At 36.9% G+C, this 18199-nt stretch overlaps 1 protein-coding gene across 2 annotated transcripts in view; it reads left to right on the forward strand.

Moving 5' to 3' along the window:
- Window positions 1–18199, forward strand: part of CFTR (CF transmembrane conductance regulator) — a 181352-nt gene that overhangs the window by 114837 nt on the left and 48316 nt on the right. For both annotated transcript variants that reach the window (XM_019418034.2, XM_019418035.2), the window contains 4 exons: window positions 1518–1597; window positions 6879–7029; window positions 8169–8396; window positions 11032–11132. In XM_019418034.2, the coding sequence (XP_019273579.1) occupies window positions 1518–1597; window positions 6879–7029; window positions 8169–8396; window positions 11032–11132 (560 nt within the window). The remainder of the gene's footprint in view (window positions 1–1517; window positions 1598–6878; window positions 7030–8168; window positions 8397–11031; window positions 11133–18199) is intronic.

The following is an 18199-nucleotide window of genomic DNA, read 5'->3' on the forward strand; positions in this document are numbered from 1 at the left end:
CCTTAAGATACATGGACACGTAGTAGGTGCTCAGTAGACTATGTTGAATAGATGAAAATGTGAATTGATAACTTTGATGGAACACTACCATTTGAAATACAGTAAGCACCAGAATGATATTCTTTTCACCAAAGTGAACTTTCATTTTCTAAACAGTATAAATCCATAGACTTTTTTTTCCAATTCTTTATTTATGGAAAGATATACAAATATGTTTAATTAAATATGCTAAAGAACATATTATTGTTAAAGGCTAGTGATAGTGCCTTAAATCAATAAATATTCATTGAATAATTCCTACATATAAGACTTTTTGCTGAGGGCTGTGAGGGATACAAACTAAGTGTGCCATGGTCCCATTGACCTCTAACAATTTACAATCGAGAAATAGAGGTAAGACATGAACAAGTGACTGTGATACAAGATGTGGATATAGTCATTACAACAGAGTTCATGACAAAATATATTAAAGGTATTAGGTATGTCCAGAGGAGAAAGAGATTTGCTTGAACTGGTGCAAACATTGATGCCTCCTTGTCGACGAGACATTTGAATTAGGCCAGGAAGGAGACATAGATTTTGATGAGTAGAGATGAGGGGAAAGGTTTTCAGGCAAAGGGAACTATATGGAAAAGGCAGGGAGCTAGGAAAGTGTAGAGCATAAAGAATAGACCAATTTAATGGATAAACAGAATGTTTGTGTAGAGGAAGCCTATATTTGGTAGGTGGTTTAAGGCCAGATTATGGAAGGCATTAAATATTAAACTAAGAGTTTTAGACTCTATCTTACAGTTAATGGTGGGGGCAGGGGGGCTGAATGATAATATTCAATATCACTTTGTACAGTATTATGTTTTATCAAATTATGTCTTTAACTTCCGCTAGAAAATGAATTCCTTAAAGGCAAGGAGCTCATCTTATTCACCTCTGTTATCTCAGTGCCTAGCATTATGCCTGACATAGAGTAAACACTCCATACATAACTTATTTTCATTGAAGGAAAACATTATCAGACTTACAAACATGAGTCTGGAATTCAGAAGACAGGCTGAAGCTTAGATTGCCAGTGAAGAGTGTAGAAAGAGCAAGCATGGCAAAGGAGGTCCACATAACGGGCAGGCAGAAATTAACAGTAGCTGTGGGTTCTAAAGAGGTGTGTCAGGAAGGTATACCAGTCAGAGGAGAGGGAGAGCCATGCATTATGGAATACAGATGGAATACGATAACAAATCCAGTAAATTATCATTAAATTCAAGCATGCAAGTGTAAGATAGTAGTAGAATGAATCTTACAGGAAGCTACATTTTATAAAGGTTTAAAAGTAGGAGACCATCACTTGAATACAGTTGCTTAGAATCTTTGTACAACACTAAAATTTTCTAAGACCTTATTTATCTTATTACATGCTAATTCTTATTTGACTTTTGAATGCTTCTGCTATGATCCAAACTTATCAAATATTGTTGTCCTTTTGAGATTACTGTTTTTTGAGGAATCTATCTTCTTTTATATTATAGGTGGGATTCTTAATAGATTCTCCAAAGATATAGCAATTTTGGATGATCTTCTGCCTCTTACCATATTTGACTTCATCCAGGTTTGTAAAAATAATTAGTATCTTTACGTTTGTTGTACTTTCAAAAATGATTAGAAAAAGAGGTAAGTTTTATTTTATTTGATTGAGAGTTGAAGTCCTGTCTATTATATAAATTTTGTTAATATCAAAAGTCTTCAAAATAGGCATAAATTTAGTAAATTCAGTGATAAGTCAGAACTGTTTATTTGACCTAAACCTAAGGCAATTCCACATTTAGATGTAATAGCTATCTACTTGGGAATGGTTTGAAAGGTATAATAGAGCATCTGTCCCCAAATCACTGTCCACAGTATGACATTTCTGACATTGGCATTACTGTTTGATGTAAATCACCTACCTCCAAAGGGCCCATGTGAAAAATGAAGATCTATTCCTTGATGGGCTACAGTTTCAACCAATCTTATCCAGGAACATGTTGGCCCAGATTAGCTAGCCAGCAACCTCACAGTAAGAACAGTAATACAGGGACAGATACACTTTCAAGCAGGGGCGAGGGGAAAGAAAAATCCAGGACTAGTGAGGACTATTCCTGGGTGACAGATCTGAAGAGGCCACCAGAGCAGGTAGCCTGGCTCTGAACATGTGTCCTGGTGGTGGGGTGATTGACTGGAGGTGAGAATGCGAAGAAAGGAGGAGAGGGAGATAAAGGTGACCTAGACCTAGGGGATGCACATTAGGATTCCATAGGTGGCAGGATTTAAGGAGAGTTGTGAGTTAATGACTTTGGCTATTGGACCAGGTTTGAAAACAGCTTCCTGTACTGCACTCTTAACCAACTATGTCATAAACATAACTTTAAAAAAAAAAAACAAACAAAAACAAAAACAAAAAAAAACCAGCTTCCTGTCTGGCTTAGATCAAGCAAATGCCAGTCTCAGTGATCTCCTTGGAGAGACAACTGGAACATTGCAGCCCATCTTAGGATGAGTCATTCTCTCCCTACACCCCTTTCACCCTCTTCCCCCAGTAATAACACTTTATTTGAAAGGGCCTATAAAACGAAAAAAGGGCTACCACACTTGTGTGTATACACAACTGACATTGGCAGGTACAGAAAAACCAGGTTGTCAGTTTGCCTCATCTGAAATGATTGGCACAATTAAATACATTAACTGTTCCATGTGAACTTTAGCATATTGGGTTTCCTGCAGTTACTTTGTTTGGGGAAATAACTCATCAGCAGCTGCTGGAATTCTTTAATCAGTGCTTTGGGTTCATGCATTTGAAGGAGCATTTCCCGTGTCTTTCTTTAAATGCTGTATATTTGTTGTAAGTGTGCAAATGACTGGCCCCAAATATGGTATTGTTAAATTAGGTACAAACTGGACCTGGGCATTTTGACATGATTGCAACATTCACAAATATTGGCCCTTGATAAATTTTTTTAGTTTTGTAGTTTATTATTTTCTGAATCAGTATGAAGCTCACTTCAGAAATCCTCTGGGAAAAATGGTTTTTAAATACCTATTTTATAAATTAACACTTTTTAAACACATGTGATGACTCTCAAATCCTTTCTGTTATGGCAGTGTGAATAGTTTCCACTCAGTTTCCAATGTGGAAGTTACTTAGTTGTGGTTTCACAAGTACTTAGGCAAGACTCTTTTATTTATTTAATTTTCCTATTTTATTTATAAGAGGGCTTCACATTAAGGAAGCATAACATATGATTGTCAAATACAGTAAAAATCTGATTAGTTTTGATTTTATTAAAAACTCAAGGGTGCCTGGGTGGCTCAGTTGGTAAGTGTCTTACTCTTCATTTTGGCTCAGGTCATGATATCACAGTGGTGATCATGTCCCACGTGGGGCTCTGCACTGGGCGTGGAATCTTCTCTCTCTCTCTCTCTCTCTCTCTGCCCCACTCACACTTGCTCTCTCTCTCAAAAAACAATTTTTTTAATCATTCATTCACCACAGTTTTATTATTAAAAAAATCCTCTATATTGTGAGGTTCTTTGTTATACATAATTATATTCACATTAAATAAATTTATTCAAGTCACAACATTATAGGAACAGATTTTTGCACAGGATAAAGCATTGCCTGTACATTTCCTTTAAACAATTTAATTTCTATTTACTCTATTTCCTAACATTTAATAACATTCTGGAGAATTTGCTTTCTGGATTGGAACATTGTATAATGAAAATGGAAGATCTGGATTCTGTTTCTAACCTGTAACATGAGGTAGAGAAATCTGATGATGGTCACTTTTAGTACTCAAATTCTGTGCTTCAGATTGGCATACTGGAAATGGACGTTACATGACAAATTTGCTCAGGCCATTCCTTAGGCACTGAGATCAGATTAACTTAGAACAAATAATTTAGAGTTAATAATTTAGAACTGTGTGTAAAACTAAAGGCACTGGTTTAATATATTTGATTTTCTCATTACACATAGAAACCTTAAATTCCTTCCTAGTTTTGAATTTACAAAGGAGGAGAAACAAGTCAAACGAGGTGGAGAAAGACTGTCTTCACATCCTACTTATCTCCATGTTTAGGTGAATGACTTATTTTTTCATTAAACAGAAGCCTATATATTTTAAGATACCAAATTCTTCTCTTTTAAGCTTCAAAACCCTTAGATATTTGTTTCTTTTTCTCTTATCTCAATATGCGATTACACACTGAGTCCTCCTACTTTGATTTCTTCTGTGTCTTTTACATCTTTTTCTTTCCGTTCATTCATTTTATTAATCCCATGTGTCCCTTACTTAAAAATCCATTTATGAATTAAATTCCAAATCTGGTATTCATTTCATAGTTTTAAATAGGTATTTGTTTATTTACTTACTTACTGGCTTACTAATTTACTGCTGATTTCAGAGTTATCCTTCATTCTTACTCATCTGCTCTGGTTTCACAGGCAATGCTATGTACTCTTCAGTGTCGGGAATGGTTTTGAGCTCCTTATGGTGGGGTGAAAATGTGCTGGGCACTTCCTAGGACCATGAATGGATGATGCCTTACAGTCTTTATAGTCTATTGAATTTTTTCTTTCCTGAGGAAGTTTAGGATCTGTGTAAGGATGGTTGGAAATTAGAAATCTGTGCTCCTATTTTCATCTTGTCTTGAATTCTGTCTATTGATTTTGTTGTCCCTCTCACTAATGCACCTGCTCTGAAATGATTCATTGACTATCTACTGTGAATTAAAAACTAGGACACAATTTAAGGCTTCTTTGTGTAATGAGAATATCAGCTGTATTATACCAGTGCCTTTAGTTTTGGACATGCTAAAGTATTAGCTCCTGACCTTAGTACCTAAGAATGGCCTCTTTATGGAGGAAATAGAATTATTTTTCTCGATGCTTAGACTTCTTTTTCACTTATTTCTCAGTTTGGTCTATATTCTGGATGATTATAATTGCTGGAAATTTATCTTGTGAATGTTTCATAATTTACAGTTGTACCCACCTTTTCCATTATTCTCTAACCCAGCGTGATATCTTGGTTGGTTTGACTTCCCAGTTCTACATATTCTATTGTAACAGTTGCATTTCATTCCTAAGAATCTCTACCATAACAGCAATCATGAAAACAAAATGATCACTTTCTACAACTAATATTACAATCCAACACCACCGAGTTGGAATTATATGGTAAAAACAGCACAGGTCAAATGAACACAGTGCTGTTTACAGCTGCCAACAGCAAATTAGAAGACCCCGATCCTCATGGAGTAGCTGAATGTTTCCATGCCACCAATGCAACAACACTTCCCTTTCAGACATACTGATATTTAATATGATGGTCCATTTTAATTAAACCATATTCCCCAGTTAATCACACTTGGAACACTTGATCCCCCTCTCCCAATATCCTATTTCTGGAAAATACATGTCTTTTGTAAAAACTGTAGTTTGCCATTGATGGGGTCTTGTCAGGTAGTAACTAGGGCATGTGGGGCTTTCTCATTGTACTGGCGGCACTGGTAATAGGGCAAGAATGGATAAGAAAGACTCTCCTTAGATTCCTGAGTCATCATATGTAATTGGTCTAGTGCCTGGCACAGTAAAGATTTATCTGAGTATTTGTTGATGAGTGAGAGGCCGGTATGGCAGAATTGCTGATAGAGACATAGAGGCATTTTCCCTAGAAAGGCATCATTGAGATGTCATCTGAAGTTTTATTTGAAAATAGCAACCTGTTCAAAGATTTATGTAGCTCTTATCTACACTCCGGTCCCCACTACCATCTACCAAAATGTTGTGCATTTCACGATATCAGCTAGAAAAATGCATGTGTCACCCATGGAAGTTGCTAGAGAACTGGCTCACTGATTATCATATGGATTTTACAATAAGTTTATTTTTTAACCCTGGTTGTAACATTACTTTATTCATACTTTATTCAGATGGGTCATTGTGGACCAAATGTTAGCATACTTTTTTTCCTTCATAAAATGTTTAGATTTAGTATCATGTGGAAATATAGAATATAAGCCTATAACTTGCTTCCAAAAACTGCCAATACGGTTAGCTTGTTTCTGACACTGCTAACAGGGCTCCAGTTTCTTTTGGTTAGTGTGAAGAAATACCTCTGATCTTGGGCTTGACTGAAATACAAAGTTTATTTCAACTACATTTGAGATGGGAAAAAATGTCTGCTTTAAAATCAAATCAGCCATATCCCAAAATCCTTTACTTGAGCCTTTATAGGTCATCTCCAATTATTTTAAGGAATGAGAATAGGAAAGTTGGGAAGGGGAGTAAAATCTATTAAATATAATTTTTAAAAATCTTAAACATGAGCCAACTATGTTTAGAAAAAAATAAATAGCTTGTCTAAATGACCAAACTGTCACTTAAACCAAATCTTTGTGACCCACAAGGTTCCAAGATGAATGCCCAAGTTTCAGAAATTGTCTAAACAAAATAAATCCTAAAATTTTACATTTATACCAAAATTATTTCAGAATAAAAAAATTATTTTAAAAGAAGTCCACACCAGAAAAAAAAATTCATATTCATCTAAAATTTTTTTAACATAGAGCATTTTAAGGCACATAGGAAATGAGAATATCCTGAGACCCAAGAGCACCGTGTTTTCAAAACTTCAAAATGTTGTAACCTGACTAATATTTTTTATTTTGATAGAACTTATGAAAAATCTTACTTTGAGGTGGCTGCCTTCCTCCTAGGAAGATACCTGCCCTTGTTAAGAATGGAACAGAGTGTGACGATCTTCTTTCCCAATGTATCTGTGACATACCTTGTGCGCTTTACAACAAGAGAACATTTACTCACCAACGTGCTCTCTCTGATCCTACAGTTGTTACTGATTGTGGTTGGAGCCGTGGCCGTAGTCTCGGTTTTACAACCCTACATCTTCCTAGCAACGGTGCCAGTGATAGCAGCTTTTGTTATATTGAGGGCCTACTTCCTCCACACCTCGCAGCAACTCAAACAACTGGAATCTGAAGGTATGATGCTGTGCGTACAATGCTCACCATTGTGGAAAATGACCACAAAGCTATTTGTGATTCTCTATCATTCACCTACTTTGCCAACTTTTTTGTCCTGCTTTTAAACTCTTGCATTGTGTAACAGTGAGTTTTAAAAACGTATGAATATGTAAAAGGACACAGTAAATTACATAGCACACATAGGTTGTTTTTGCCCATTAATGACCGAGTGACTTCATTTTCTTTTTAAAGCAGATGCATAGAGTCTTAGAAGGGTTGTAGTATAGGATATTCATTCGTAATTTTCTTATATAAATTAAATTTTAAAATGATAGTGCTACTATTATTACTGAAGGTTTGTCTGGCTTCCCAGAGCATACTGGACAAAATATTTCTGTCTAGCCTGTTTTCAGACACCCTTCCTTTCCTCCTGGGGTCTACCTTTTTGTCTGCCCCCGAGCACTGCTTGAGCTATTTGGGAAGCACATTTTTCAGTAACAGCTTCAGTACCGGTGCATTTTCAGGGTTAAATACCCAGTGTGTTTCTATTGAAGGTTAATAGCTAAATGAAGTCATATGAACTTGAATAAATTGTTTTGAAAGAAAAACATTTTCTCTCAGCAGTGATCAATTTAGGATTAGCTAGAAAAAAAATGTCCAGTGGCAGTCAAGAAATATGAATAAAAAATGGCATTGATTTTATAATGAGTTCCCATCTATGGTAGCCAAGTAGAAAAGGAGGGTAATTCATTTTAAAAAAATACCAGGGGTGCCTGGGTAGCTCAGTAGGTTAAGTGTCCAACTTGATTTCAACTCAGGTTCCTGAGGTTGAACTCTGTGTCCTGTGTCAGGCTCTGTGCTGGCACTGAGAATGCTTAAGACAGTCTCTCTCTCTCATTCTCTCTCTCTCTCTACCTCCCCCGCTGCCCCTCCCCAACTTGTGTGCAGACACTTGTGCACGTGCTCTCTCTCTCTCTTTCAAAAAGTAACAAATTGCATCTATTCAAAGAATGGTACCAATGTGAAAAACCTCTAACCCATGATATTTGACCAATGATTACTCTCTTTGAAGCTAATCTTTTTCAGGTGCATGGTAGTAAGAATTTGCATTATGTAGCAACATGATTTGCCATGTTTTCTATGGGAATATTTCACAGGCAGGAGTCCAATTTTCACTCATCTTGTTACAAGCTTAAAAGGACTATGGACACTTCGGGCCTTTGGACGTCAGCCTTACTTTGAAACTTTGTTTCACAAAGCGCTGAACCTACATACCGCCAACTGGTTCTTGTACCTGTCAACACTGCGCTGGTTCCAAATGAGAATGGAAATAATTTTTGTCATATTCTTCATTGCTGTCACCTTCATTTCCATTTTAACAACAGGTAATAGGAACTTGTTAACTTCTTAACTGACCATTTAATTTAAAGCTTTGTCAACCCCAAAATGCTACATTCTTACTGGTTAAACATTTTAGATATCTTTAAATAGATTTAGGGGACAGTTTATTAATCCAAAAATTCATTGATTGTTGAACAAATGACTTCTTTGAATTAGAGCTGTGTATAGTATTATCTCAGCTTTACAGTTTGGGAACAACAGACACTGAGAGTGTCAGATAACAAATCTATGACTGAAAGAAAAATATTGTCTTTTGACTCTCATATTGGTAAAGCATCCTGGCTTCAACAGTAATAGATCTCATTTATTCAAGAGCTCTCTGAATACGGGAAAAGAAACATTCCCATTTATACACACATATAAAACCCCCCTCCCTGGTAAACTTTTTTTTAACCACCAGTTGGTACAATTCATTATCCTTATGTGAATTTTACAAGATGAAAAACTACCATAGATGTGAAATAACTTAGACAGAAGTACCATATTTTTAAAAATATAAGTGTCCTGAATTTTAACATCTTTGGGTGAAAACCAGAAAACCTTTCACTGTAGTAAAATGAAACTCTATGTAGACAAGTGAGTTCTTCTAATTTAAGAAGTTGAATTACTGAGCTAGAAGTCTTGAAATAGTTTACACCTGTGACAGTAGACACAGATTCACAGCAACTGCCAGCTCTGAGGGCTTGCTCGGTTGCAAGGATAGAATCCCTCTCAGACAAAATGAGTAGCATGCTGGTGTCACAGGAGTGCCTCTCGGAGCCCAGGGCAGGAGGCAGGCTGGGTCTCCAGAGGAAGCGGAATAGGCGTGGAGAGTGAGCCTCGGCTCTTGTTCTCATCTCTTGAGGCCAGATGCTGCTTGCGCCCCATCCTTTCTGTGGCTACTTCATCCATTTCTCTCTCTCTGAAGACTGGTTTTCCCATCTTTCTGTGCCCCACTGACTCTCTGTGGCCTCTTCATTAGGCCCCTTGAGTTAACAGCAGAGTGCCTCTGTCTAGGTATAAAGTACTGGAGAGAACAGAAAGCAGGCTAATCGTGACTGTGTGAGGGTAGTGGGTTCCCCACATGCATTGTTCTGTCAGCTAGAGCAGCGGGAAGTGGTTCTATGAAATGAATATATGGGCAGGCAAATGAACCCAATCCTTAGTACAGTAAAGTTTCTCTTCTTACGTTCAGAATTGTAAAGTTTTTCCTTCAGGTTATTTGAAACAGGATCAGAGAGGGCTGAATGAACAAAGATCTGTTAACAATGAATTCAAACTGATATGTCATATGCTATAAAATAGTGGTTAAGGATATGATTAAGTCCTGATATACCAGGGGTTAGTAGTCAAAGCATTTACAGATCAGTTTAGTTCAGGACCTATCAGCGAAATCTGATTCCCAGCTAGAGTGAGTGTTAGCCACATGGCTAATACCAGCCCAGCCTCTACTGGTCTTCAGCTTTGGTAACTTGTACATATTAGTTAGTTTCTCTAAGGTCCTCATTGTCCTCATATGCAAATATACAGAATAATAGTACCTATCCTATAGTTTCCTATGTGCATTAAATGTGATAATTTGTGCAAAACAGTATAGTGCCTGTTCCCTAGTAAATAGCCCTAAATCTTATTTATTATTGTTATTATTAAAATTTTATCTTATTCTCATCTTAACCTTTAGAATGAGTAATATTTGGGGCCCCAATAAATCTTATCTATTTAGAATAAATGATTTAGTATTAGCAGCACATACCTACTATCTGTGGTTTGTCTTCTGTCAGAGGATATATGGAAGAAAAAATTTCAATTAATAATAATAGGACAAATTATTTTTCCCCATTTTAGAACCCAGTGACAATTTTATCCCACATTATAGATGCCAGGACTGACTCTCAACTGAAATTTGATAACCTAAAGTTTTAATAATTTAAAAACTTTCCCATTAGAAAATTTTTATGGCCATATATTAGTGGTCCCCTCCAGCCCTGAAAACTATTTATTCTAATTCAACACTTAAGTATTGTTCTTCCTGGGTCAAATAGTCATTTTTTAAAAAAACATAAAAGTCAGTTTTCTCTCTTTCCTAATGGCAGACCCATGAGTTTTGACTTCCTCATTAAACTCTCTAAGTCCACTTTCTCCCCCAAAACATCTGATTAGCAGAGAAAGTCCTCCTCGCGAAGGCAGAAGACCTATCCAAACATCTTGTGGATGCTGCTTAGACACACCCGTCTCCTGCTTTTGACTTCTCTGTGGAGGAGCTCATCCAGACATAGGAGGTCTTTTTTGCATTGTCCATCCTGGTCTTCAGAGGTTTTATTGCTTACAGAGAAGTAGTAAAAAGAGAAAACCATGCTGTTTACCCAACACTAGAAGCCCCTTCAATATCTGAAGTATTGTTTTAAAAGGGAAACTCCTTACTAGTATTCAATCACTCTTTAATTTAAAACATTGGTTGAATGCTTAACTATAGGTAGGACATTATTACTAGTGGTAGATGCTGTGGTGACCTGAGATGAAGGATGGTTAAAATTAGCACAAAATTGAAATAGAACTTTTAACATGACGTATGCTCTAATGTGGCTCACAGAGGAGAGAAAGAACATAAAGTTTGTTTGTATCTTTTCTTCCCACCTATAGGTGATGGAGAAGGAACAGTTGGTATTATTCTAACTCTAGCCATGAATATCATGGGTACATTGCAGTGGGCTGTAAACTCCAGCATAGATGTGGACAGCTTGGTAAGTAACTATTACTTTTTAACTTTGATGAAAAAATTTGGACAAACCAAAAAGTATAGGTAATAACATAAGGGACAACTATATATACCCACCCCCAAGCTTAAGGAATAAAACATTACAGATAAATTGAAGGCTACTGTGTAGGTCTTCTTTCCTCCGCATACACAGCCACAGTCAAGATCTAGTGCTAAAGTGAACTTTACTGTACAGTCTCCTTGTCCGGGATTTTTCTAGGGCAGATACTCAGGAGTGACATTACTGGGTCACAGAATTTACCCACATTCAGCTTTACCATATGGTACCCAGCTGTTCCCAAGTATCTTATATCCGTTTATACTCCCATCAAGAGAGTGTAAGAATTCTCGTAGGTCTGGAGTTTCAGCAACACATGAGCTTGTCAGACCTTTTAATTTTGTCAATCAGATGGATGTGAAGTGATTACTAAGGAGATAAGGCTGCGTAATACATATTTATTGACCATTTGGACTTCCTCTTGTGTTCTTTGCTTGTTTCTATCAATTGCCCGTTTTTCCAGTAGTGGGAGTTTTTTTCTTAATTGACTTACAGAAGTTTTGAATTCTGGGTTGTCAGTTCTGTGTATTTTATTTTATTTCTTTTATTTATTTATTTTTTTTAACGTTTATTTATTTTTGAGACAGAGACAGAGCATGAACGGGGGAGGGTCAGAGAGAGAGAGGGAGACACAGAATCTGAAACAGGCTCTAGGCTCTGAGCTGTCAGCACAGAGCCCGACGCGGGGCTTGAACTCAAGAACTGCGAGATCGTGACCTGAGCCGAAGTCGGCCGCTTAACCGACTGAGCCACCCAGGCGCCCCAGTTCTGTGTATTTTAAACATGGTCCTCCAGTCAGTGGCTTAGCTTATAGTGCCTTTTGATGAAAAGAAGCTTTTAAGTTCAGTGAAGTTAATTTCATTAATCTTTCCCTTTATGTTTTGGTATCTTGTTTAAGAAACCCTTCCCTATATTGGGTTTTCCAATTTATTAGCATTACATTTGTGATGGTAATTTTTTTTTTAATTTCTAGTCTTTAGTGATAGCTTCTTTCTCATTCCTAGGGTGTTTCTTTTTGCTTTCTCTCTTTTTGCTTGATCAGTATTCCCACACATTTATATACTTTATTAGTGTTTTTAAAGACCATGTTTTGGTTTTGTTGTTTCATTTGTCTTGGTTCCTTACAATGCAGAGCCCACACTAGTGTGTAACTGAATGAATGCTGTGTCAGGGGCACATAGCCCATGGCAGCAAGAGTGAGAGAAAAAAGGAAGAAAAGTGGACTTCCCACTTTTAATTTAAAAACAAATACATGATTTTCAAGGGTAGCTTCATCATCAACTTCTATTTGTCTGGCTGGAGCATTGCAAATCAGTCATCCATTACTGCATATGCAAAGTGATGAGGGAGCCACGTTGAGAATGACTACATAACACTATCATTACACATTTTGCCTAGGTTCCTTTTCCATCCTCTGAGATAGGTCCCATGTTCCCAGTGTGCCCAGGATCATTCAGCTGTAAAAATTATATAACCAATTCCTATCAGAACAAATATCAGCATAAAAAATATCTCTAGGGAAAAAACAAACCTTTTCATTCTCTCTTCCTGCCCATGAATCTTAATATTTTATTGAACCAAAGCATTTTAATAATTTATCAAAATGTAATCTAACCCTAATATGATTTATGGTAGGGTGTCTCTCTTTTCCTTTAACATTATTTTTTGGAGTTTGATCAGCTTTTTTCCTGACTCCACTTATCTCCTCACTTAACTCTTATGCTTTTGGGATTGGGTTTCATAAATGTACTTAGAAATGTTTCTTCTGCGGAGGGTGCCTGAGTGGTTCAGTTGGTTAAGCGTCTGACTCTTGATTTTGGCTCAGGTCATGATCTTGTGGTTCCTGAGTTTGACCCCTGTGTCGGGCTCTGTGCTGACAGTGTGGAGTCTGCTTGGGATTCTCTTTCTCTCTCTCTCTCTCTCTCTCTCTCTCTCTCTGCCCCTCCCCAACTCTCTCTCTCTCTTTCTCTCTCAAAATAAACTTAAAAAAAAGAAAAATGTTTTTGTAGAAATAGCAGGAAAATAGTAAATCCATATTGTGCTTGCATTTATTTATTTGTTCAAACTTTCCACAACTTTGACTTTACAGTTAATATCCTCATGTACTTCCCCTCTTTGTCTAAAACTATCTCTTTACCTTGTATATGCTCAGTTCCTTTCTCTTTGCTGTATTAATTTTCTTGGTTTAGAAAACAACCTCTGTACACTGATGTTGAAACCTTTGGTACATTTCTATTCTGCTGTCCAATCTCCATTAAAGTTTCTTTAAGGTATTTTTACTTCCCCAGTTTTTTGCATGGGCATCCTGGGCTTTGTAACCTGTGTTGTGACATTGTGTTTTTCATTTTCCGGCATAAAAGAATCTTTGCCAAGAACTATTATGTTATAATACAGTCTATGAAAAGTATCAGTGTTTACATTTGATCTCATTTTAAAAAGTCATGTTCTTTTGTTTGAATATCAAAGTGATCATGTTAGTTTTCATTTCCCTGCCAAATAGGATACATGGTCTTTCCTAGGCCCTCATGAACATTTATCCACTTTTTAATTCCCACGATACAGCTTTTACCTATATAACTGCTAAATTTGTATACTGATCTTTTTATTTTCATCTGGTATATGTTGAGGGTAAGAGGGGAGAAAACTGTGCCCTCAAATTCACATCTATATGATGTTAACACTGAAGGTCCTTGTGATCTTTGAAGGAAAAACTTAGGGTATTCTCATTTTACATTACTAAGTATCTTAACCAAACCTAGATCTGAGTTTAAACACAGTAAACAGGATGTTTTGATGCACACTTTAATTTTTTAGGATTTGAAAGAATATTTCATTTACCCATCTGGCCTACTTTAGACATGGGCGCAGATTCAAACATAAACAGAACAATGAAGACATGAAAGCGGCAAATGACTTTTCTTTTACCGCTCATCAGTTGAGTACACCCAGGTGCCCAGCTTTTATTAGCTTCCAACCAGGAAGGGTAATATTTGGATGATAACCCTTCCTTATCCTTACTTCATGTCACTTTGTATTTGTGACTGGCTACACATCTCAATTATCAGCACTCAAAGCTGACCGACAGCCCTTTTATTACATTTTCCTAATAAACTCTTTACTATATTCCCTAAGATAGTTCTTTCCCACCTTCTTATCTTTTCTCAGGAGCTCCAATAATTCCACCACCTGCACTCTCAGCCAGTGACCTTGCTACGTACTTCATAGAAAAACACAGATGCAACCGGAAAGAATTTCCTTGTTTCTCACCACCCTACTATACCTCTACTCATATGCTCTACCTTCCCTCTGTCTTTGTTCCTATTTAAAGGCCAATAATATGTAATTCACTCTCTATGTGGGACCTCTCTCCCTATCATAAAACTACCTCTGTTTGAGCTGTAGCTAAAGCACCTCTTTCCTTTGATCTATTTATAGCACAGTTTCCTGAAAGAGGGCATGTCTCCTGCTTCACTTGATTTCCATCACCCCCATGACTCATGACCAACATGTTGCCAGAACCAGCGTCCTTGTTTTCCTTACCCTCTCAGCAGTACTTATGCCATGAACAAATCCTTCTTCTGGTGATACTTTCTTCTCTCACTACCATGATGCTACTCCTGTCTGTCTCTGCTACCTCTTTGGTTCCTTCTTAATTCTCTTTGATGGCCCCTCCTCTTACAGATCTCTGAACATCAGCTATAGTCCAGCCCTCTTCTACCTGTATTCTTTCTAGCTGTTACCATCGGATTCCATGCTTCAGAAACCATCTGTCAATAAATTACTCATTCATATCTCTACTATAGACCATTTTGGGGCATAAGTTCTTACCTAGGATTTCTTCAAAATACCACATGGGGTATCAAGAGACCATTAAAAGGGAATAAAGCTTCTGTTCTATCTACTAATTTGTCTGGCTTTATATAGTAGTTTGGAAAAAAAATCATTGTCAGCTTGTGAACGATATAGTTTAATACTCTGTGAATCACCTCAGAAATTTAAAAAATAATAAAATTATCATAGAGTCAAATTTAATAATTCCCAGTGGAAATCCCCATTTTAAGGAATTTCTAATTATTTTGGTTGATATAACAGTGTTTTAAAAGCTGTTATTTCAGGGGTGCCTGGGTGGCTCAGTCGGTTAAGCATCCAGCTTCGGCTCAAGTCATGATCTCATGGTCCATGAGTTTGAGTCCCGTGTCGGGCTCTGTGCTGACAGCTCAGAGCCTGGAGCCTGTTTCAGATTCTGTATCTCCCTCTCTCTCTCTGACCCTCCCCATTCATGCTCTGTCTCTCTCTGCTTCAAAAATAAATAAACATTAAAAAAAAATTTTTAAAGCTGTTATTTCAGATTCACTCTTCATTTTAACACGAATTGTGTATATGTCTGTTAGTTTCATTTGTATATTTTACACCATTCTGTACATGGGGTGAAAAAAGAAGTGTTAATTCTTTTTACCTCCATACTTGAAGTGCTGTAAGAATTACAGTTGTTATTGCTAAAGCTATAATTTAAAATTTTTTTTTTGTATTCTTAGTTAACAAATCTGTGTACTGATTTATTTTCTTTGGATTCACAAGATGCTTGGCATTTTTAGTACCATAAAGCTTCTCTTTGTCCCATTGTTAGATACTTAAGCATTATATATCTTAAATAGGCAGTGCATACCTATATTTCTGCCTCCATGAATGAATGAAGATTAAATAAATAAGAGTTAGAATGGGTACAAAGGTGGTGTTTCAAACTTAGCAATACCAAGCCATCCAGTGACTGATAAATTACCCACACTCAAAGTCTCTTCTTTGAATGAGGCAATTGACAATTCATGTATTTTCAGGACTGTCTACCACTTAGTGATATCACAACTACAAGATCTGAACATATGAAAATTATCCTGCTTCCTTCATTCTCTAAGGACAGCAGCAGATAACACATGCCTGTTGTACTGTGTGTTCCTGATAATAACACAAGAGGAAGAAGGCCAGCAGGATGAGCAGGGAAGACTGCATATCTGCAGGGCGCACACTTTAGATTCAAGTTAATGAGATTCCAGAAAGTTCTTGCAAGATTGATGCAATCTGAGAAGAGTTTTCTGTCAATAGAAACTCCCTCTGTTTTTCCTTTATCCTTTTATTGCCTGTGTTTATTTTGGGTTCCAGTAAGGATCAGGTGACTGATGGTACAATGATCAACAAGAAATCTGATGGGAAGAAAAAAGGGCTTTTCTTTGTTGCTCCTGGTGCCTAATTCTCTTGTATTGAAAGCAGTTTTTGCTATAAGAATTTGAGGGGAGGATTCATTTCTCCTATTTTTTAACCTCTTTAAAAAAATTTTTTTAATGTTTATTTTTGAGAGACAGGGAGAGAGAGAGACAGAGAGAGAAAGCGCAAGCAAGGGAGGAGCAGAGAGAGAGAGGGAGACACAGAATCTGAAGCAGGCTCCGGGCTCCAAGCTGTCAGCACAGAATCCGACGTAGGGCTCGAACCCATGATCATTACCTGAGCCAAGTCGGACCCTTAACTGACTGAGCTAACCAGGCAACCATCCCCTCTTTTAATGGTCTGTTGATCATATCTTTCTTTGTTTTTCTGTTCTCATGAGGCTTTGTGGCATGTTTTCCATTTGTGACATCTTTCCCCAAACTTCTTTTCATCCAAACATTTTCTTTCTGTCCTGAACAGTTGCATTCTACTCTGTTTTCCACTCTGGCCTTATCGCCAAGATGTCATGTTGCCTTAGGCAAGTCCTAACTCCCTTGAGGGCTTCACTTTTCAACTTTGTAAAAGGAAACAGTTTGGTTAGAAATTTTCTAAGGTCCGTGTTAGCTCTGACATTCTCTTCTGCATCCTTTTGGTATGAAAGATTTCAAGTCTTGATTGGCATGTGTATAGGCATTATTCTAGATGCTCAGAGGAATTAGACCTCTCTGCCACTATCCCTGACTGCTAAATGCCAGTGATTCACCACTCCTGGTCAGAGTGCAAGAACTCTCAACCAGTCTGTTACTAGAGCCAACAAAGAGAAAGAAAGTGCCACTGAGGTGTTCTAAAATATTGAATTAGTAGGAGAGGCTTATGAGAGCCATAAAGGATTGCCAGAGTGTTGGAAAGTTGAGAAAATTTGTTGAGGAAAGTTGAGAAAATTTGTTGAGCTTTATGTCTATCACTTTAACTTCCTGTGTTTCAATTTTTTCATTTGTACCAAGAATGAATGGATTAGATTAGAAGTTCTCAACCTCACAGCACATGAGGAAACTTCATAAAAATATAGGTTATGTAGCGTCCTTTAGGATCAATTAAATCAATTCTTTGGGTCAGAGGCAGGGTGACTGAGCATGAGGTCCATATTTTTAAAAGTGTTCCAGGTGATTCTCATGTGTATCTAGATTTGTGAATCACTGGATTAGATGATCTCTGATCCATTTTGGCTCTGATTTTTTTGTGTGTGTCATAGCAGGGAGTCAGCAGACATTTTCTGCAAAGGGTCAGATGGTTACTATTTTCAGTTTAGTGAGCTATATGGTCGTTATGGCAACTGCTCAGCTAATGTAAACAAGTGGGTATGGCTGGATTTGGCCATAGTTCTGCTAACCTCTTGTCTATGGCATAGAATTTACATAGAATTGATGGAACACCAGTGATCATTTCTGCCCTATATATTAGCTAATGATATAGATAGATAGATAGATAGATAGATGATATAGATATAGATATAGATATAGATATAGATATAGATATAGATATAGATATATAACATATAAAGGATGATTCTTAGTAACAGAGTTCTTTGGGGAAGCCAAAATATTTCAAAATTAAGATGCTTAGAGAAAAATCTTATTAAATATACCTCGGAAGAATATTTTGATGTGATATTTTAGACTCCTTGAGATTTCCTTTGAAATACTTTTAATGAATACCACATTGACCCAATTTTATTCATCAAGCACTTGCTGATGGCCTGTCATGAGCTTTTTAAAAATAATAATACCAGATAGAGT

Source organism: Panthera pardus, unplaced genomic scaffold, assembly GCF_024362965.1.
Source record: "Panthera pardus isolate Hobbes unplaced genomic scaffold, ASM2436296v1 HiC_scaffold_8, whole genome shotgun sequence".
In the NCBI taxonomy this organism is placed as follows: Eukaryota; Metazoa; Chordata; class Mammalia; order Carnivora; family Felidae; genus Panthera; species Panthera pardus.